Source organism: Ailuropoda melanoleuca, chromosome 11 (assembly GCF_002007445.2).
Source record: "Ailuropoda melanoleuca isolate Jingjing chromosome 11, ASM200744v2, whole genome shotgun sequence".
In the NCBI taxonomy this organism is placed as follows: Eukaryota; Metazoa; Chordata; class Mammalia; order Carnivora; family Ursidae; genus Ailuropoda; species Ailuropoda melanoleuca.
In genome coordinates, this window is record NC_048228.1 from 100,878 (window position 1) to 123,311 (window position 22,434).

The window sequence follows — 22,434 nt, forward strand, 5'->3', positions numbered from 1 at the left end:
CCCAGTGGACCACTAGGGCCAACCTCAAGGTCTGTGCCCCTCACCCAGGGCTGCCCAGCTGGCAAAGCTCCCTCCTTCTGCCTCATCTCAATGAACACAGGTGACCCTAACTGCTTAAGAGCCCCTAGTGTCTCAGCCTCCTATGAGAAGTACTCTTCGGCCTTTGGTCAGCTACCCCCACACCCAGGGTGGTGGGAGGTCGCTCTGGCCAGGCCAGTGCTGAGATGAAGATGCCTAGAGACCAGAGCAGTATGGCTTCCTGACCCCTGAAATTTGTCCTCCTCACTGGCCCTTGGGGAATTCCCTCTGTCTGACTTGGGGACTTCTTAGGGTGGGAAGGAGGGACCAACAGTGTCATACCTGGGACCCTGTGGCCAGCCAGGGCAGCGGAGCTGGGCGTCCGAGCTGCCTGTCCCAGAGCAGCATGGTGCTGGGCTCACCATGCAGGCCCCACCCCCACTGCCAAAAATACCCCATCCCTGTGGTCACATGTCTCCTGCCAGCCGTCAGGGTCCAGGACACAAATAGATGGCATTTGAGGAGCCTCCAGCTATGTGAGGGACGCCTTCCTGGTCAGGTCAGATGCTGGCCAGAGAATGCTGACCTGCAGTCAGTCCTGCACGGGCCTCCTTTTCCCAAGCTGAAGGCCACTCTGTACGTCATCTCTTGGCCCAGGATGACCTTTCCTCTTCAAGTGGCCCCCACCCACTGCAAACCTTCAGGCTCTCCAGAGTTGCCAGCAGCTCCACCTTCCATCTCCCTACTGACCGGGCCCTTTTGGGTCTTAGGGCTTTACCCTGTCACCTATGTGGAATAGAGAGTTGCGGGTGATAAGTGGGAAATCACCATTCCAGAATATTCCTAGAGGTCCTTTGGAGGTGGGCTGCTGCTGACTGGGGGTGAAATAGGGGAGCAAGGCTTGCACCTCATTCCTCTGGCCTCGAGTGGCTCACTGGCCCCTGCCCTGGCAGCACTGCTGAAACGGCCAGTGGGGCTCAAGTGACAAGTGGGGTCATTGAGGGCTCTTGGTGGCAGGAACCCCAAGGAGTATGGGCCTTGGGCCTCTAGAGAGGGTTGGGAGGGTTCAGGGGTGGAAAGTGGGTTACTCCCCACCAGCATCTCTCCCGACCTAGACTTGTAGACGGGCCCAAGAGGGAGGTGGCCGTACAGAGTCTGACCCTCCAAGAAAGGGGGCCTGGTGCTGCCACCCCCAGCTGAACCAGTCACCAAGAGTAGGCAGGCGAGGATGACAGGGCCTCAGAGGTGGGTCTCCGGAATAACCCTTCTATCCCAGGCCCCCATGAGCACTTTGCCTTAAACTTGTCCATGCGGGAGGGGGCACAAGGAGGACTCTTCTTTCACTGTTGAGCGTGGTGGGCCACAGAGAGGGCGAGTGACTTGCACACGACCACATAGCTGGCAAATGGCAGAGTCGGGTCCCAAAGCCCCTACTCTTAGTCGTTCTCCGGGCCATCCTGATCTTGGGGCTGACATTGCCCATCTCCACGCAGGTCACTGTGACACCCACGCTTGTGGCTTCCAGGCTAGGGGACGTGAAGAGGGAGTAGGGGAGCCAGACAGCAAACATCCAGATAGGTCAGTGAGATCATTTCTGACAGCAACATAATGTAAGAAGGAAATACTGTGGTGCCCTGGAAGGGCTGGAGACGCTCTGAGAAGAGGGTCTGAGTGGGTGGTGATGGAGGAAGCGGCTTTACACAGGGTGAGAGAGGCTGGGGCGCTTGATTCCAGGTGAGCTAGTCAGCGTATCACACTTGCAGGAAGGGAAGAGCTGGTGAGTGCAGCGTGTAGCTGCTGCCAGACCCCACCGGACAGGAGCCCACCTGCTGGGGTCTGCCACCTGGCCACCTTGCGCAAGCCAACCCGGCCTGCAGTGAACGCCACACAAGTGGACCCTTTCTGTGTCTGTGGAAAAAGAAAAGCTAGTTTCCTTCTTATTTTGTTCTTCTGTGAGTCTCCTGTACCAGCCACACCAAACGCTTCCCTTCTGTGTCTCTGACACCAGCAGGGTGTCCCGCAGTTTCACTCCATTCTGATATCACCTGCGGGAGACACAGGTGAGGGCTCAGTCCCACAAGACTGCCCCCTTCAGATGCCAGTCACAAGCAGCAGGACCTCAGCTTACCAGCCTCTTCTGCCAACGTGGCTACAAACCAGACTTCCCCGTGACCCCTCCCCTTGGATTTGATGCGTTTCCTAGAGTGGCTCACAGGGGTCAGGGAAACGCTTACTTACGTTTCCCGGTTTATTGTAAGGGGGTATGGTAAAGGGTACAGAGAGAGGAGATGGATAGGGGGAGGTATGTGGGAAGGGCACACCCCGTGCAGGGTGCCAGTCTCCCCACGCCTGCATGCGTTCAGCCTGCAAGTTCCCTGAGCCCCAGAGAACTGGGACTTTATGGAGGCTTCCGGACAGAGGCACGGTGGATTGTTAACTCCATTTCCAGCCCCTCTCCCCTCTCTGGAGAATCCCAAGCTTCCAATCATGGCTGGCTGGTCTTTCTGATGACCATCCCCCACCAAGAGCCTGCCCAGAGTCGCCTCATTAGAACAAAACATGGTCCCGGCACTCTTATCACTTAGGAATGCGCAAGGGTTTCAATAGCTCTGTGCCAGGCACGGGCGGACACCAACACGTGTATCTTCTGTGATCCATAGCCGGCCTCCTTTTTTTTTTTTTTTTAAAGTTTTTTTTTTTTTTTTNGACAGAGATAGAGACAGCCAGCGAGAGAGGGAACACAAGCAGGGGGAGTGGGAGAGGAAGAAGCAGGCTCATAGCAGAGGAGCCTGACGTGGGGCTCGATCCCACAACGCCGGGATCACGCCCTGAGCCAAAGGCAGACGCTTAAACCGCTATGCCACCCAGGCGCCCCTAGCCGGCCTCCTTTGAGCCTCCCCATGCTTTCGGGCACCTCGGGGGCTGTGCCTGTCCGCTTCACCACCGAGAGTGGCCCCACGTGTGAAGGGACACATCCTGCATCATTTTTCTGCGGGTGGAAATTTGGGTTGTCTCCACTTTGCCGCTATTATAAATAACGGTGCTGTGAACATCCCAGAACATTTCTTTCGGAAAACCCGTGTCCTTGGTTTTGGAGAGGTCAGAGGGAGCGTTTGTTTGGCAGTGTTGCCGCGCTCCGGCTGCAGGCCTCGCTGGGGTGGTCCGCGTGCGGCGCTCCTCGCTGACGGTCTGTCACCTCGGCCTTCCGGACGCTCTGTGGTGGCACGGCGGTCTCACCCCACATTTCCTCATGCTGGCCCCGGGCAGCTCTGTTTCTGTGAAGCTGTGTGTCTTCTCGGTGTTTCTGCCACTTGTGCGCCTTTCCCTCTTGACGTACAGGGCTTGGGCCTTCTGGATAAGAATTACGTATTGATGTCCATGCGATCAGCATCTTCTCCCCCAGTTTTGTCTGTCACTCTCTTCACAGAAATTTTAAATCTTGATACAGCCCAGGTTATCAACAACTTTATGTTATCACCCTTTCTGTTCTTTTTTTCAAAGATTTATTTCATTTATTTATTTTTAAAGATTTGTTTATTTACTTGAGAGAATGTGAGGGCACGCACGAGCGGGGGAGGGGCAGAGGGCGAGAATCTCAAGCAGGTCCTGTGCTGAGCCCGGAGCCTGATGCGGGGCTTGATCTCACCACCCTGAGGTCATGACCTGAGCCAAAATCCAGAGTCAGAGGCTCAGCCAACTACACCACCCCAGGAACTCTTTGCCTGCCCCAAGTCATAAAGACTTCATGAAGATACCCTTGAGTATTTGTTTAAAGCTCTGGTGTTTTACCTTTCACGTGGGTCTGCAGCCCACCTGGTGTTGGTTTTTGTGGGCGGTGGGTGCTGGGGGTGTTTCCATGTGGACCCTGGTTGGCCCAGTGCCACGTCCAGGCCCAGTGGCACACACATGCGGGCCTGTCTGTCTGCAGCACGGCCCCACATGGGGTTGGAGCCCTACAAGGTGTGAGGTTCAGAGGGTTTGGGGCAAGGGCTTTTCAGCAGCTGCCCAGGCTGCCCTGGGAGAAGAGAACACAGAGCTTGAAGGGAGGCAGGGAGGCCAGCTCTGAGGCCATGCGGAGGGAGCAAGTGGACTAGGGCGATGGAGGGAAGGGTTACCTGAGGGCAGGCGAGGACTGAGCTCAGCCCTGAGGCCCCCCGGTTCCTCCCCTCCCACCCAATCAAGGAGGACCTCCTTGGGGGGGGGGCAGTGGAGGGATGTCTGCCGTAAGATGAGGAAACCAGGCAGAGCTCTGTAGCACCACAGTGGATGTTAAGTCTCGGTGGAGACCTGGGTCAGGGGAACAAGTGGACGGACAGATGGGCAGTCAGACACACATCCCACAGAGTGGGGAGCAGAGGCCCAAGCTGGAAGAGGTGCGCGGGGAGAGCGAGGTTAAGAGAAGGCAGCCTGCTGTACCCCTGGGGGCCACCTGAGGGCACCAGGACTCCACTGGAAGCAGACCGAGCTCAGCCCTTCCAGCCCTCCTTGCCCTGCTCTGGGGGGATGGAGCCTTGGGGGATGCCAGGCCCCCTTTCCTGAAGCCAGATAGTCCCCTTTGAGCCCTTGACCTTGCGGCAGTAAGCACCCAAAAATAAGAGAGTAAGAGCCAACTTTCAATGAGTAGCTATTACATGCCAAGCAGTCTTAAATGATTACACAGATTATGGGCTTTTAACTTAAAAAAAATAATTTTATTGAGGTATAATTTACATACAGTAAACCGCACATATTTGAGTGTGAAATGTGTTAAGTTTTGACCTTTGTGACGCCCAGGAAGCCATCACCACAATCCAGAGAGTGAACATGCCCATCACCCCCAAAGCCCCCGTGCCCTTGGTGATGCCCCCTTCCCCTGCTCCAAGCTAACCGTCAATCTGTGTTTGGTCACTATGGTTAGGTGACATTGTCTAGAACTTTATGTCAACGGGATTATAAAGTATGTACTCATCTGTACAGTGCAAAACAGCACAGCACGTCTGAGCTCTGGCACTGGGCAGAGCTTCAGATTCATCCGTTATATTGTATATACCAGGAGTTCTTTTTTTTAAATGAAGATTTTATTTATTTATTTTAGAGAGAGAGAGTATGAGTGGGGAGAGGGGAAGAGGGAGAGGGAGTGAGAGAATCCCAGGCAGGCTCCACGCCCAGCACAGAGCCCAGTAAGTATATGTTTAACTTTTAAGAAACTGCCAAGCTGTTTTTTAATGTGGTTACAATTTTTCATTCCCATCAGAAATGTTTGCAGTTTCCAGTGGCTCCACATCCTTGGTATGGTGGGTCTTTTTAACTTTAATTATTCTATTTAACTTTAATTATTCCAATAGCTATACAGTGGTGTCTCACTGTGAATTTAATTTTAATTTCCTTAATGACAGATGATGTCGAGCATATTTTCGTGTGTTTATTTGCCATCCATGAAATGACTGATCAAATCTTCTGCCCATTTTCTTAACTGGGTTGTTTTCCTATTATTGAGTCTTTATATGTTCTGCATATAGTTTCTTTATCAGACGTGATTTGAAAATATTTTCTCCTAGTCTATGGCTCATCTTTCTGTTTTCTTAACAATGCCTCTTGAAGAGCAGAGGCTCTTAATTTTGATGAATTCCAACTTATCCATTTTTCTTTCATTGAATTGTTGTTGTTGTTGTTGCAGCTAAGAAAACTTTGCCTAACCAAAGTTCACAAAGATTTTCTAAGTTTTCTCCAAAAAGGCTTATAGTTTTAGATTTTGCATTTAGGTCTATAATCCATTTTGAGTTAATTTGTATATATGATGTGAGGTAGAGATCCAGGTTATTTTATTTGCATGTGGATGTCCCATTGTTCCCATACTATTTGTTGAAAGGCCCTCTTTCTCCACTGAATTGTCTTTGGAACTTTGTTAAAAATCAACTGACCATACAAGTGTAAGTTTATTTACAGAATTCTAGGTTAATAGCTTGGATTTTTAGTATTTTAAAGATGTTGTCCCACTGTTTCCTAGCATGCCTTGTTTCTTTTTTAAAGATTTTATTTATTTGAGAAAGAGAGAGAGACCGTGCGCGTGCACGCGCGCGCGCGCGCGCGCGCACACACACACACACACACACACACACACACACACACGAGGGGAGGGGCAGAGGGCGAGGGAGGCATGAACTGAGCCAAGACAGCCGCTTAACGGACTGAGCCACCCAGGCGTACCAGACGCCTTGCTACTAACAAGAAGTCTGCTGTAATTTTATTTTTCTCTACATATAACGTCTTTTTTTTTCTCTATCAGCTCTTAAAACTTTCTCTTTGTTGCTGTTTTTGTAGGGAGGGGGTTAACAGTTTTATTGACATGTAATTCACACAATATACAATTCACTTATTTAAATTACGTGGCTTTTTGTATAATCACTGGGGTGTGCCATCATCAGCATAATCCAGTTTAGAACATTTTCGTCGTCCCACTAGGGAACCTTGTGCCCACAACTGTCACCCCCCCATTCCCCTCAACATCCACCCCCGCCCCTGGCAACCACTAATCTACTTTCTATCAACTTGCCTATTGAGGACCTTTCATGTAAATGGGATCGCACGATATGTGGCTTTTTGTGACTGACTTCTTTCACCAAGCATATTTTCAAGGTTCATTCATGTTGTCACAGGTGCCAGGGCCTCACTCCTTTCTATTGCAACATAATATTCCATTGTATGGGTATGGCTCATTTTATTGATCTATTCATTAGTTGATGGACACTGGGTTAGTTCCACTTCTTGGCTATTCTTTTTTTTTTTTTTTAAGATTTTATTTATTTATTTGACAGAGAGACAGCCAGCGAGAGAAGGAACACAGCAGGTTCCACTTCTTGGCTATTCTTTTTTTTTTTTTTTAAGATTTTATTTATTTATTTGACAGAGAGACAGCCAGCGAGAGAAGGAACACAGCAGGGGGAGTGGGAGAGGAAGAAGCAGGCTCATAGCAGAGGAGCCTGACGTTGGGGCTCGATCCCATAACGCCGGGATCACGCCCTGAGCAGAAGGCAGACGCTTAACCGCTGTGCCACCCAGGTGCCCCCACTTCTTGGCTATTCTGAATACTGTTGCAAGAACACTTGTGCACAAATTTCTGTGTGGACATGTTTTAGTTTCTCTTGGCTGTGGAACTAGGAATGGAATTGCTGGATCAATTGAGGAACTTCCAGACTGTTTTCTAAAATGGCTGCACCGTTTTACATTCTTATCAACAATTTCCCCACAAGTTCACTAACACCTCTTACTATCTGTACTTTTTAAAAATTTTAATTTTATTTTACCATTTTTAAAAGTAATCTCTACAGCCAATGTGGAGCTCAAATTCTTGACCCTGAGAGATCAAGAGCTACATGTTCCACCAGCTGAGCGAGACAGGTGCCCCTCTGTCTTTTCAATCATAGCTATTCTACTGGATGTGAAGTGTATCTCACTGTGGTTTTGATTTAAATTTCCATGATGACTAATGATGTTGAGCTTCTTTTCAGGTGCTTATTGGCCATTTATATACCTTTGGAGAAATGTCTGTTCTGATTTTTCACCCGTTTTTTTTTTTTTTTTAGCTGGGTTATTGAATTGAGAATCATTTATATATTTAAAAAATATATATATCATATATATATGGCACCTATCAATATATATTTATATATTATACATATGTTATGCAATGTTTTTCTCCTGTGTCTTTCACTTTTTTTGGATAATGTCCTTTGAGGCATTTTAAAATTTTTATGAAGTTCAATTTACTTTTTTTCTTCTTTTGTCACTTATGTTGTTAGTATCATATCTGAAAAGGCTTTGCCTTCATCACCCAAGATCATTTTCTTCTAAAAATTTTATAAAAGTTTTAGCTCTTTCATTTATGTGTAGCACCTATCTTGAGATAATTTTTGTGTATGGTGTGAGGAAAGATGTGGATAATCAGATGTCCCAACAACATTTGTTGAAATGGCTATTCTTTCCCCCATTGGACTGTCCTGGCATTCTTGTTGAAAATCAATTGACTGTAAATATGAGGGCCTGTTTTTGAACTCTCAGTTCTATTCCACCAATCGCTATGTCTAACCTCAACCTCATACTAGCACCACACCGGCTGGATTACTGTAGCTTTGCAATGAGTTTTGAAATCAGAAAGTTTGAGTCCCCCAGCTTTGCTCTTCTTTTTCAAGACTGTTTTGAATATTTTGAGTTGCTTGAATTTCCATATGAATTTTAAAGGCAGCTTGTCAGTTCCTGAAAAAATCTTAGTAGAAATTTGATAGAGATTGCATTGAACCTAAAGGTCAATTTGGGAAGTATTAACATCTTAATGATATTTAATCTTCTGATCCATGAACATGGGATATCTTTCCATTTATTTAGAATTTCTTTTTTTTTTTAAAGATTTTATGTATTTATTTATTTGACAGAGAAAGACGGAGAGACAGCCAGCGAGAAAGGGGACACACACAGAGGGATTGGGAGAGGAAGAAGCAGGCTCAATGCAGGGCTCAATCCCAGGACTCTGGGATCACAGCCTGAGCAGACGCTTAACGACTGAGCCACCCAGGCGCCCATATTTAGAACTTCTTTAACCTCTTTCAGTCATGCTGTGTTGATTTTGAAGTGTGAGTTTTGCACTTCTTTTATTAAATATATCCCTAAGTATTTTATTCTTTTTGATGGTTTTGTAAATGGATTTGATTTCTTAATTTCATTCTTTTTTTTTGCAATGAGCATTTTTAAAAGTCAATATTTTATTTTTTTTATTTAAATGCAATTAATTGACATATATAGTGTATTAGTTTCAGAGGTAGAGTTCAGTGATCCATCAATCTTACATAAGACCCAGTGCTCATTACATCCTGTGCCCTCCTTAGTGTCCATCACCCAGCTACCCCATCCCCCACCCCTAAATTTCATTTTCAAATTTTCACCAGTGTATAGAAACACTATTGATTTTTAAAATATCGATCTTGTGCCCTGCATCCTTGCTTAATTTATTAGTTTTAATAGTTTTCTTAGTGGATTTCTTGGGGTTTTTAATATCTAAGGTCATGTCATTCGAACAGAGACAGTTTTACTTCTTCCTTTCCAATCTGGCTGCCTTTCGTTTCATTTCCTTGCCTAATTGGCCTAACTAGAACTCCCTACACTGCTGGACAGAAGCGGCAAGAGCAGACACCATTGTTTTATCCCTGCATCGTAGCGATTTGATTATGTGGTTCCTTGATGTAGTTTTCTTCAGACTTCTTACGCTTGAGTTTCATTGAGCTTCTTGGATCTGTGGGTTTATAGTTTGCATCAAGATTGGAAAAACCAGTCGTTATTTCTTTCAGTGCTTTCTAGCTCTTCCTCCTCCTTCTGGGACTCCAATTACATGTATATTAAGTCACTTCAAGTTGTCCCACAGCTAACTAATGCTCTTTTCTTGTCTTTCCTTCTTTACCAGTTTTTAAATCTCTGTTTCAATTTGAATAGTTTTTATTGTTATGTTTGCAGGATTTTAGCTTCTTGAATGCATGAAGTGTGACTATCACAACCATTTTAATGTCCTTGTCTACTAATTCTATTATCTGTGACATTTCGAGGGTTCCTTCCAATTGATTGATTTTTCTATTATGAATCATATTTTCCTGCTTCTTTGTATTCCTGGTAATTTTTTACTGGCTGCCAGACATCAAGAATTTTAATGTGCTGGGTGCTGTGTTCCTATAAATATTCTTGGGCTTTGTTCTGGGGCACACTCGAGTTACTTGGGGACAGTTTGATCCTTTGGGGTCTTGTGCATAAACTTTCTTAGGCAACACCAGAACAGCGCTTACTATAAGGCTCATTATCTCTCACTACTGGGACAAGGTCCTTCTGAATACTGTGCTATGTGCCCTATGAATTATGGGCTTTTCCAATCTGGCTAGAGGTGACCAAAGGTGTGAACTCAAAGGATTTTTCTCTCTAATCTTCTCTGGGGGTTCTTTCCTGGCCTCAAGGAGTTTCTCCCAGCATGATCTAATCAGCCTTGAGGGAGACCCTCTGCAACTCTCCAAAGTCCTCTCTTGGGTATCTCTTTTCTTGCTGACTCTAGCTGCCCTGTTCCCCACTCCCAGCCACAGAAGTCTGCCAAACTGCCTGGCCTCCCCCTCCCTGCAGTCGTGGCCTGAACACCACCTGCTGGCAGTCAGCTGGGGCGATACAGGGCTCACTTCATTTGTTTTCCACTTCTCAGGGACCACTGTCTTTCACACCTGCTATTTCATACATTTTGTGCAGTGTTTTAGTTGTTTTAGGCAGGAGGGTAAATCTGGTTCCTGCCACTCCATCTGTGGGGAATTAATTTCACTATGCTGATTATTTCTTTTACTTAATTCCTTCAACCACACAGCACTAGAGGTAAGCAGTATTACTAACACTATTTTACATTGGAGGTTTTGTGACTTGCTCAAGGTCACACAACTCAGTGACATCGGAAATAAAATTCAGGGGCGCCTGGGTGGCACAGCGGTTAAGCGTCTGCCTTCGGCTCAGGGCGTGATCCCGGCGTTCTGGGATCGACCCACGTCAGGCTCCTCTGCTATGAGCCTGCTTCTTCCTCTCCCACTCCCCCTGCTTGTGTTCCCTCTCTCGCTGGCTGTCTCTCTCTGTCAAATAAATAAATAAAATCTTAAAAAAAAAAAAAAAAGAAATAAAATTCAATCCCAGTCCGTGCTAGAAGCCTTCCCTGAGCCACTCCTGCGCTGACAAGATCTCGAGGGGGTGCCCAACACAGGAGCCCCACGTGGAGATCGTGGTTGTAGGGTGTGTGTCTGCGGCCTTCCCAAACACAGGGCAGACTGAAGGAAGTTCAGAAACATGGGAGAGAAGGTGGAGTCTGTGTCTTCGTGGGAAAGGCCCTGGCCGCCCCTGAGGAAGTTCTCTATTTGCGTCTGACTCAGACCCTATCTCTGACCTTGGGATTGTGTGTCTCTGACTCTGCGTGTGTCCTCACTTATCTGCCCAGGTGGAGCTGATTTCTAGGTGGGACAGTTTCTGGAAGCGCAGAGGCTGGGAACTGCTTCCCTCCCCATCCTCTTCTCCAAACTTGCCCCAATGCCACACTGCAAGCCTGAGGGGACTGTGCACCCTGGACTCCAGTGGATGGCAGCCGAGAAACCTACAACCTGGTCACACATGCACTCAGTCGCAGCCACGGGCCCTGTAGTTACAGCTGCCAGCTCCAAGCACTTCTTGGGGACTGGAACATTCCAGCACTATCTCATTCTCCCAAGTTCCAGGCTGGGGTGGCCCAGACATTCCACAGAGCTCTGAGCTCATGCTGGGCACGTAGGTCTCCCCACCCAGGAGGAAGCTGCCTCGCTGCATTTGGGCAGGAGGGCAAACCCAAGGCTGAGGCTGAGGCTCACGGGCAGGGCGGGCGGTTATTTGAAGGAGCCCTCAGGCTCCACGCTCCCAGCTGTCTGTGCATGTACGCCAGGGAGGGTCCCCATGTATCCATCCAGGGAGAGTCCCCTGTGTGTCCTGGTGCCAGGGAGCAGCCACATACACAGAGGGGGTCAGCCTAACACCTGAAGCTTAGCTTCTGCCCCCCAGAGGGGCACGTACTTGCCCTGTGACTTCTGGAAAGTCAACAACGGCCTCCTGCCACCAATCTACTTGGTAAAAGTAAGCTCTGGCGTTTTAGTCCTTTGAGTTACTGTAACGAAATACCATAGACTGGGTAGCTCATTTCTCACAGTTCTGGAGGCTGGAAGTCTGGGATCAGGGCGCTAGCAGGCTCTGATTTGGGCGAGGGCCCTCTTCCGGCTTGTGGATTGTCACCCTCTGTCTTGTTACCTGGTGGAGAGTGAGTGCATGTTCACACGCCTGTGTCCCTTTCACAAGGACACCAATCCCATCCCATTACTGAGGGCAATCACCTCCAAAAGGCCCCTTTCCTAACGCCATCACCTTGAGGGGTAGGTTTCAACATATGAAGGGGGGGTGGTGGTCAGTCTAGAGCACCTGGTCTCTGCTCAGGAAAAGTCTGAACAAAGATTGCCAGCTCTAAGTGGGCAGACTGGTCAGCTCAGATTCTGGGTGGCAACCCACACCTCTCAATTTTGCACACCATATCCCTAGAGACACCTTTGTGGAGCTTTTTCTCTTTTCCTAAAGCTGAACAGGAGAGAAGGAAATTGCTAGCTCACACCACCCGATGATGGCCTTTCATTCAGAGCCAGTCTCTGAACGTAGAGAAAAAAGCGAGCCGGAGCTCACAGAACACTTTCCTGACCCTGAGCTGCCAGGAGAGCTGAGGTCCATGGTATCGCATGGGGCCTCGAAGAACAATGAGAAGGCAGGCTCAGGAGCCCAGTCAGCCCCCAGCCCTCTGGGTGTGAGCGTTTGGTGCAGGTAGTGGTCAGCTGGTAAGTTGGGAGGGGAGAGTGGGGGCTGGGGGAGGACAGGGACTGCCGACCTCTCCCTCACTGTGCTAAACACCGCCAGGGGTGCTGGGGGGATCCAGTGTGACAGGAGGGGTAGAGCTGGAGAAGCCCTCCTCTCCACCAGCGTCTGGTTGGTAGAATAGCTGCAGGAAGGCTCCCCCTTCCCGGCCCACTATGTGGGTAAGGACGGGAGAGCAGGGGTGGGATGTTCCTGCTGGCTCAGGTGTGTGCACCCCTCTTACACCATGCACAGGGCTCCGGCCTTCCAGCCCTGACTTCCTACTCATTGCTGAGCTTCTTCCTCCCCACACAGACATTGGGACTCCTCACTCACGGTAGAGGCCCAGGAGAGAAGCCCAAAGTTACCGGGCAGGGGTCAGGGTCAGGGTCAGGTGGGATACCCGGAGGACACACCCTTGAAACAGCAGCTGCAGGTACTTTTTGGTAACCGCGCTTACCAGGCTGCAGAAAGAGTCGATGCTCCCCAGCCAGGAGCAGGCCGTGTGGCCCAGGAGTTTCACAGTGCCTGTGCTGTGGATGACGGAGCCTGCTGAGGCCAGGCCCACCCTGGGTGGTGGCTCTTTGGCTCTCAACAGCAAGCATCTCTCACACCTGTCCTTGTTGGAAACCTGAAGCCTGTGACTCCCCAACCCCATGCTCTGATGCAGGGTGCCCTATCAGTTACTGCCCCAGAAATGACCCCCAGCTCTGCCTGGCTCCCTCAAGGGTGGACCTGGACTGTGGCTGGTCAGCACCACGGCAGGGCCCTGGGCCTGTCCCTGCACCCATCCAGTTGGCGCTTGCTCGGAACCCGTCTCCAGGTCACAGTCAGGCCAGTCCATTCTCTGCTTATGACGATATTGCAGGGACTATTTCTGGGGTTACTCTCACCAAGAGTCCAGTCCTCACCCCCACCCAACCTCTTCCACAATCCCATTGTCAGGAAGGCAGGTGGGGGTGATGGCTGGGTGGCCATGGGCACATTAGTCGTGTATTCCTCTTGTTATCTAAGTTTTACAACTTAAATTGCAATTGCTGTTATAGTTATTTTACAGCTTATTGTTATTCTATTGCTGCCCAAAAACCTGACCTCAAGTTTAGCAGCTTAAAATGACACACGTTGATTATCTCCCACCGTTTCTGAAAGGGAGAAATCCAGGAGCCGCTCAGCTGGGTGGTTCTGGCCCAGGACCTCTCCTGCAGTTGCCGTCGCGATGCTGACAGTGCTGGGACCTCATCCGAAGCCTCAAGGAGTTGGAGCACCTACTTCTAAACTCACTCTCACTCAGGTCCACACTCTGTTGGCCTCTCCATAGTAAAGGACAGCTGTCCTCCCCCAGAGTGAATGATGTCACAGAGAGACAGACACAGCGAGACGTGCTTGCAAACTAACGTCAAAGAGACATCACGCCACTTCTTCAGGGCCCGATTGGTCACGCGAGCCAACCTCAGCACATCACAAGGTTGCAGAACAGGAGGGGGATCCCTGGTGGCCTTCTAGGAAGCTGTCAACCCCAGGGCCTGTTTCCTTGACCCTCGTACATCCCAGAATGGATGCAGTCCCTGGGGCTCTAGGGAGCAGACACGGAACAGCCAGGCACAGCTGTGGGACCCTTTAGGTCCAGCTTCCTGCTCTGGAAAGCTTGCCAGGTGATGGGAGGAGGTTGCTGAGGCCTGAACGTAACCAAGGGACCACTGGAGCTTTGGTGGGGGAGCTAACGCCTCACCTCTCACAAACCAGGGCTCCGAACAACCCAGCCCCTCCCCACTCTGAAATTCCGACTGACTGAAGTTTCATGGGCCGACTTCTGTCACCATAGAGATGGACTCTTTCTCCAAATTTCTAACAGCCACGATTTGCTGTCATTGTTCAGTCCCTAAGCCCTGGCCCCACAGGCAGATGGAACACAGGGATCCCACATCCAGAGAGGCAGGCAGCTCTGCTGACCGTGCACATGAATTTAGCAAACATTTATTGGCTCTTGGTCTTTGCCAGGAACTGGACTGGAAGGAGACCCCAGATACCCAATGAGACTCCTCCTGGTGGTGGAGGGAAAAGATCAGCCTTCTAGCCGCCTTCTCCCCAGGAGGAGGTCCAGATTCCTCCCCGACCCCTACCACACAGCCTTGCCAGGAGGTGTTTCCTCTATTATTCAGCAGAAAGTGTCTGCAAGACAAAAGCCAAGATAAAAACAGCTGGGTGGGTGGGTGGCTAGGTCAGGGACAGGGAAAGATTACTTAAAAAATAAAATCTTAAAAAAAAAACAACACTCCTAAATACAGAGAACTGGTGGTTCTCAGAGGAAAGGTGGATGGGAATGGGTGAAACAGGCAAGGGGGTTAGGAGGTACAAATTTCCAGGTAATATGATAAATAAGTCACAGAGATGAAAAGTGCAGAATAGGGAATATGGTCAATACTACTCCAATAATTCTGACCCCGACAGATGACGACTGCTCTTGGGGTCTTGGGGTGGTGAGCACTGTCTCACGTATGCAACTGTCAAATCACCGTGTTGTGCACCTGAGATTAAAGGAACACTGTACTTTGACTGCACTTCAAAACCCTTCCCAAACCTCCCGACTCCGTCTTTCATTCAGTTATTCAGGTCAGTCCGCATCGAGCTGTTCCCAGCAGGTGCTGGGGACAAAGTGAGTGACACAGACGTGGCCTTAGCCTCTGGAGCCTACGGAGCCTGGGGTGGCTGCCTCCAGTGGGCAAGTGGGGAGAGAATTCCAGCGGGGAGGCTGAGTTCAAACAGAGCGCAGGAGGAGCCTGCCTGTCTGAGGAACAGTGTGTGGTCCCCCACAGAGCCTGAAAGGCCCTTGGGGGTGTCCTCACCCCAAAGCTCCCTTTGGCAACAGTGTTGAGAAGAGATTACCAGAAATAGGAAGTAAAATGTGGCATGGGAGTGGGGGTGGGAAGGACAGGAAGTAAGGCAGGGAGGGAATGGGCGGCCAGGAATCTGGTCCAGGGTTATCACTACCCTCCCACAGGAGGAGGAAGCGCATCGTGGCCCAAGTTCCCGGTGATTTCTCCAGGTGGCCCTTTTTCCTTTGGCCACACAGGTAGGGAGGTCCCTCTTTTTCCTGCAGGATGTGTGGGCCCCAGCCTTGTACAGACCCTAACCACCCCCCTACCCCCCCAGGCTTCACATCCCAAAGCACCACCCCCTAGCTTCTGCACTGAGGCCCTGAGCAGCACCCTTCCCCCAACCACGCTGAGCTTCCAGCTTTAGCAATAGACCCTGTGCTAGTCTCCTGCCCAAGAGGGCTTCCCAGGCGTGATCAACTATCCCTCCCCCACAGTCCTGCTGATACCACAGCTCTGAAGGGAGAGGAACTACCTTGAAGCTCCCCCAGGGCCAGGATCACCGAGTGTGCAATGTCCAAGGGTACAGTACCTGGCCCGTGTAGCTGCCACCATCTGGGATCACTGACCCAGGCCCTTGACTCTTGGGGAGATGGGCAAGGAAACCAGAGGGCAGGGGGTGACTGGCTTGGTGGGGATCTGGGGGTCCCTGCTGGGTACGCACGGCTGCGTGCAGGAGAGCCCAGGTGAATCCTGCCTGTGACACAGCCAAGAAGCCACTGGAGGCGAAGAAGGCTAACCTCCAGCAGTGACTCACCCTCTTTCTCCTTGATGGGCCCTGGCCAGGCAGGTGGCCGGCAACCATCTGATAAACTCAGCTGCATTTGGGAAATGAGTCTTGGCTCAGCCTCACATGGACTCAGGATGAGACACTCCAGTCTCAGCTTGTATGACTCAGATCACCCCCTCATTACGACTGGAGCACAGCCCCCAGCAGCAGCTCAGGGAGACCTAGGACCGCAGGACAGTGACTCAGGGCTGATGTCCAATGCTGCCTAGCATTCCTGCCCAGGACTATAGGGCTGACACACAGCAGGTGCTCAGAACAGAGGCATGGGCAGGACCACCCTCCAAGTCTTTTCCCACTAGGGGGGAGACCTCCCCTCCCAGGGTACACAGCAGGACGGGACTCTGGTGGGAGAGTGCCCCCCCCAACCCTGACACTGAGTGCTCTTGGCAAGCCTTGCCCCAGTTCCTGTCCTTAGGACTCAGTCAACCTCTCCTGATGGCACTCCTCTCCTGGCCAAACACTGGCCTGGGGCAGGCTCAGTCCAGGCAGCTTTGCGTTGAACCATGAGAACAAAGTAGGGAGTGGACCAAGCCAGAACTGAAGCTTCAGGGCGTGATCACCTCTCGCCACAGCTCAGCGGCCCAGTACAAGAGTGTGACAATGTCTCCACCTTCCAAGGTCCACAGGAGTGGGACTGGGGTAAGGTACCTTAAAAAACAAACAAACAAAAAATCCTTGCGCAGTGATGCCGCCAAAGTGGTTTCCGACATTGGGTTGCATTGTAGAAAATGTGACTGTCACTTTGCTGAGTGGCTTCTCACATCCCCAACACTCCCGGGAGGGTGGCTGGCTGCTGCACGGATGCAGGCACACCGGCCCAGCCTTGGGGTAGAGGAAGGGCCGGCACGGGGTACAGAGCCTGGGGAAGGGCCACCAGCAGTCCCGCCCCCGAAGTCAGCACAAAGCAACCAGCAGACACCCCCCCTCCCCGGGCAAAACGCCAGACTGGAGTCTTCACAAAGACAAAAAAAGATCAAACTCTCTCGACGCGGCCTCTGGAAACAAGTATTCTCCGGTACACTCAGAGGCCACGGCCCTAGAACGGGGTGCAGCCTCCGCCACAGTCTGAGGATCAGGCCTCACCGCAGCCACGGCCTCCAGGGCGCGCACCCGTTCTGCAGCCCCGCTCTAGGGACGTTGGGGGGCGCCCCAGTCAGGCCCAGAGGCAGCCGCAGCGCGAATGCGGACCCAGCGCGCAGCAGGGGGAAGGGGCGGTCGAACGCCAGGAGCGGCGCGCAGCCGGCGTAGACCTCGGGCGCCCGGGCCTCCGCAGCGGGGGGCGATGGAGACGGGCGGCGCGAGGGCCCCAGCTGGCCCAGGAAGGCCGCCAGGTGGCCAAGCAGGCGAGAACGCACGTCGGCCGGGACGCCCTCGCAGCCGGCCAAGAAGCGATTCACTCCGCTAAACACTCGTTGAAGCCGGCGCGGTACTTGCCCAGGACGGCTGGGTCAGCGCTGAGCGCGGCTGCGGGGGCGGCAGGAGACGGGCGGTCGGTTCCCGCCGCGGTGGTCCCGCGAGGCTCCCCGTCACCGCCGCGCCGCCCCCCGCACGCCGCGGCTGCCCGCGCCTCACCTGTCACCTGCACTCGCCGCAGGCTCCTAGGTGCCTCACCGTGTTCTCCAGGATGTCTGCTTTCTCCAGCTTCGAATGGCGGGAGCTCTGGGGGTAGGGCGTGGGGGGGGGGCTTGCAGCCCAGCAGTGCGCCAAGACTTCCGAGCTCCGCACCTCCGCCCCTCGATCTCACCTCCCGACCCCGACTTACATCCTTCCTGAAGGCGTCCAGGATGAGGGTCTTGAGCTGCGAGAGGCTTTCGTTGATGCGCGCTCGGCGCCGCTTCTCCATGACCGACTTGGAAGACTGTGGGTCGGGCTGGGGCAGAGTCCCGCGTCCGTCCGTCCCGCCCCCACGCCTCCCAACCCACGCCCCGCCAGGTCCCCACCTTTCGGTGCTCCGCCGCGCTTCGGGGCTTATTCGGGGTTCTGGCGGGCCGGCGCTCCTGCCAGCGGCGAGGGTCTCGGCTTCCCGGGGGTGTCCGCAGGCATGGTGCGCCCCCGCGCCTCCGGAGCCAGGCGGAGGGCGCCGCCAGGGGCTGGCGGGCGCGTGGCGTCCGTGCTCTTCTCCGTCGAGTCCCGGGCTGCAGGCCGGCGCGAAGAGATCCCGGGCGCGCGGCTATTTAAGGCAGCGCGGCCGCAGGGTGTGTGAACCCGGCTCGGCCTTCTTTCCCACGCTCTCGCCGGCCAATGAGAGGCTGCGCTCCGCCCGCCCGCCCCCCGCCCTGCGCCGGCCGCCCACCCCGCCTGCCGCCCCCGCCAAATGTCAGGCACGCCTAGGCTCCCGGCCCACCAGCCCGGCCCGCGCCCGCCTCTAGCTACGCCGGGACGGAGCGGGAAAATCGCCGGCCCCTCCTCGCGGCCGCGTCCCGCGCCGTGCGCCAGGACCCGGCCTCTTCGGACTGCCCGGGGCGGCGAATCTCCCGGGCTGGGCGCGAGGCTCCAGTTCAGACCCCGCGGGGCCCGGGGTGGGGATGGGGCGCAGAGTTCGCGGCAGGAACTCTGAAAGCACAAGTCGCAAGGGGAAATGGATCAGGCGCCCCTGAGGAGTAGGCGAGCCTCGGCCCACGTGCCCCTTCCGTTTTCCTCCGCCATTCCGGGTCCCCGCCCGGGGCCAGGGTCTCCGCACAGCCTCATCTGACCCGCCGCGTGCTCAGCCTCCCAGGACCCCCACCGCCCGCTCACGTACTCAAGGCCTATTGGACGGCGAACGTGGAACACCAGCCGCAGGGCAGGAGAGAGGTCGGCTGGCTGAAGTCGAAGCAGGCAGGGTGGCGTCACAGGACAATGAAATGATGGCATAGAACGATGAGGGTGATATTGCAGGACAGGTGGGGTGACGTCACCGATGAGCAGAAAGATGTCACCGGCAGGGCTGGCAACGCCCCCAGATAATCAGGTGACATCTCAGGGTGAAGGTCGGTGAGGGTACAAGCCAGATGAGGGGATGCTGTGGGGCTGGTGATGTCACACTCTTCTAGATTATGCAACAGCCGGCGAACCAGCAACGAAATAGGGCTCACAAAATACTGGGGAGCAATTGTTAAAATCTTTGTTTCGAAGTGGCACGGTGGCAGAAACAAGACTATTATTTTCCTGTTCGATATTGTTTTCATCTAGAATTATGTCGCACGGCCAGTCTTTTGAGAATTCCTGGTGCCCAGTCCATGGGGGCCTGGCAGCGGTGTGGTACCCATCCCATAGACATTTCCGGAGGCCCGCTGTGGGCCTGGACAGCTGCTGGGGCTTCTAATCCGGTGTCGGAGGAGACAGCAAGCAAAAACAATCGTTTTGTTATAACAGAAATGGGTGGGCTGCTGGGGGAGGAAACTCTTCTTCTGACGGGGTGTCCGGAAGTCTTCTCCGCGGTGGGATCTTTTGGGGAGAAGGCAGCTCTGCAAGGCCCCAAGGGAAGGAAATGGCATCCCCAGGATGGGAAAGGGGCCACAGGGGGCACAGGGGCCGAGGGAGGAGGGAAAGGGACAGGCAGAGGCACAGGGACTGAGAGGCTTCTGGCCCCAGGAGAGGTCTGGGAGAGCCTTGGGGGGCTTTTCTGAGCAATGGAGTGAGCCGAATGGCGAGCCTCTAAGGGTCAGCTCAACTGCCTCTAAGTGTCGGCGGCTGACCCCTGTCCCAACACCCATTTCAGGGTCCCACTCTGGGCCGCCTTTCCTTTCTGAGGCTGATTCAAGTCTAGCGTCAAGCAAAGTTCGCGCCTGCCCTCCACCGATGGCCCTGGGGCACTGGGGCGCGAGGGGCAGTTCAGGTGCTCCCCACCACACAATCGCTTCTGCACAGGCACCTAGAGGAGACCACCCGTTTTTTCCCCTTTCCCGCCTAGAGGAGCGCGCTGGAGCGGAGGGGCGTTGGGAAGCTGCTGGGGTCAGGCCGGAATCTGAGGACGGTCTACTGCTAGCCCAAAAAGCCCTGAGAGCGCTGATTGCTCGGGTGCAGGGGCGGCTGGTGTCGAGGAGGTCGCCGTGACTGCGGAAAACAGAAGCCCGCGAGCGCCCCCAGTGGGCGCTGGAGACACCGCCGCCTCCTGGGAGTCGTCTGAGGAGCGCCCGGTGTGCCTGGGCTGCGGGTGGCCCCCAGCCTTCCGTGGAGGCCAGACAGGCAGGGTTTCAGACTGGAAGGAGAGGCCTGAGGAACCACGTTCTGGACCATTCTTTCCCTCACTAGTTGTTAGATGGGATGATTTACCTTCCTGTACCTGCTTCCGCACCTGTAAAATGGGTCTATTTATCCCAGGATTACTGGGAAGATCAATGAGATTCTACTTTGAAGGTACCCAGCACGTAGTGAGAACTGGGGACATGACAGCTCCCGTGTTGTTGCTGCCCCAGGGACGCGGGTGGGGTAGAACTGAACAGAGGGGAGACTGAGGCAGGGAGATGCCTGTACTCAGCTTCATCATATGCTCCGTAGTGCTCTGCACACTTGGAGCAACCCCAGGCTCAACCTCAGAGGCCTGCCAGGAAGGGAAGGATGCGCCCCACCCAGGGTCTCCAGGGGCCTGCGTCCTGGCCTTCCCAACCTCAGTCCCAGCAAGGAGCCCTCTACGGTCCAGAGCAAGGTGCGCTTTCCCAATATTGTCATCACCTGCACCCCCACACCCCCACTGGTCTGTACAGTCATGTCCCTCTGGGCCCTTGTCCTCAGACCGTCTCTGTAGGGAAGCACAAACTGGCCCCGTGGACAGGCCCCAAGGAGGGGCCCGGTGGGCAGGCCTTGTGTGGGTGTCGTAGCCAGCAGCCCAGTAGTCTCAGCTGCCAAACACGTGTGTGAAACACGTCCAAATGACCCTAAACTGAAGTTGCTGCTGCCACTCATTTCCTATTTCCCCAGCTGCCCCTGCATGCTCTGTTCCAATTCTTGATTCACAGAGCCGGACAGTTGTTTCCTATGGCATTTCAGGGTCATTTGTTACATAGCAGTAGTAACTGGAATAGCAGGGATGGACCAAGCCCTGGACCCAGGGAGAACGGCCTTTTCCTCCCACCACCCCTTCTTCCCTGTCCTTTTTCCTTATTTTCTCTAGCGTCTACAAAGGCTCAGGGGCTCTGAACCCTGGCTTTGCATCTGATGAGACGCTTCTTGGGAGCCAGAGGCCAGCCGTCTGTCTTCCTGGACCCAGGCCCCGACTGGGCCAAGCCCCAGATGGCTGATGGTCGAGGGCACATCTGCAGGGCCCACTGATGGCCATGGAGGGGCAAAGCGGGAAAGTCAGTGGGGGAATTTGTGAGGAAAGACGGAGATACCATCTAGGCCAGACATAGGACTCCAGCCTTGTGGGGGTGGAGGTCTCACATCTGGCCACTGTAACAGCATTCCAGATGACAACATTCAACCAAATGTCCCTTGAGGGCCTGTTTGTGCACACCCTGCCCCCCAACCTCTCACATGGGGATGGCAACTGCTTTTACACCCCGGCCCTCCCATTCCTCCAGCACATGGATTCCAGAACATCAGCGACACCAGAGACCACCACCTGCCCCTGTCCCCCCCATGCACCCTCCTTAGAGTCTGCTCCCGCTTCTCCACGTCTGGGAAGTCCTATCTCTTTGCCAAGAGGCAGCGGCCCATCGACTCGGGCAGCTTGGGCCAGAGCTGTCGAGTGACCAGGCTAGACCTGTTGTAGGTTCTCTCCTGCAAAGTGGGAGCTGGGGGCTGAGTCTTTCATCTGTGTCTGCTGGAATCCAGCAAGTGACAACGGCCAGGGCTCATGGAATCCAGGATGCAAGACAGCGATGAGGGAAACAAATGCCCAGGACCCAGGTAGAGGCCAGGAGCACAGCGTTGTTGATGCTGAGGTTCCAGGACAGTCCTCATCCTCTGTGGCCGAAGGGGTGTTTTCTACCGTTACAGGCCACAGAGCTGACACACCTTCCCTCGGCTCCCTGAATGGTGGGTAGGGAGAGCACCCCCCCCAACACAAGCTGAGTGACAGCATCTTCCCCATGGTCTGGGCATTGTTAATATCTTTGTCCAAAATCTGAGTGTTGACACCTCTCCACATTTGGGAAGTGGCAGGACCTCCTCCCAATCCCTGTCTGCATAGGGCTCCTGTGGGTCTGCTGCTCACTCTTGGAGTACTGCACCTGGGGAGTGGGGAGCTTCCTTGTCCCTCCTCTTTGGAACTTCCAGACCAGTCTCTTCTCTACCACAAAAGCCCCAGCTCTCAACCTGTATTATCACACCTTACCTTGTTGGAGTTGTCTCAGCACCTGGGGGCCTTGTCTCACTTCCTATGTGTTTTACTCCTGATTCCGTCACTTTCCCCAGCCACTCCTGCCATAGTTCCTG

At 53.2% G+C, this 22,434-nt stretch overlaps 1 protein-coding gene across 1 annotated transcript; it reads right to left on the minus strand.

Moving 5' to 3' along the window:
- Positions 1 to 14,360: 14,360 nt before the first annotated feature.
- Positions 14,361 to 22,434, minus strand: HES4 (hes family bHLH transcription factor 4). Its single transcript, XM_034671374.1, is given in 10 exon segments — positions 14,361 to 14,583; positions 16,045 to 17,473; positions 17,476 to 17,541; positions 17,650 to 17,679; positions 17,682 to 17,736; positions 17,840 to 17,986; positions 17,988 to 18,063; positions 18,065 to 18,630; positions 18,818 to 19,523; positions 22,334 to 22,434. Coding segments are annotated over 7 exon segments (747 nt in total). The 5' UTR covers positions 18,121 to 18,630; positions 18,818 to 19,523; positions 22,334 to 22,434; the 3' UTR covers positions 14,361 to 14,583; positions 16,045 to 17,156.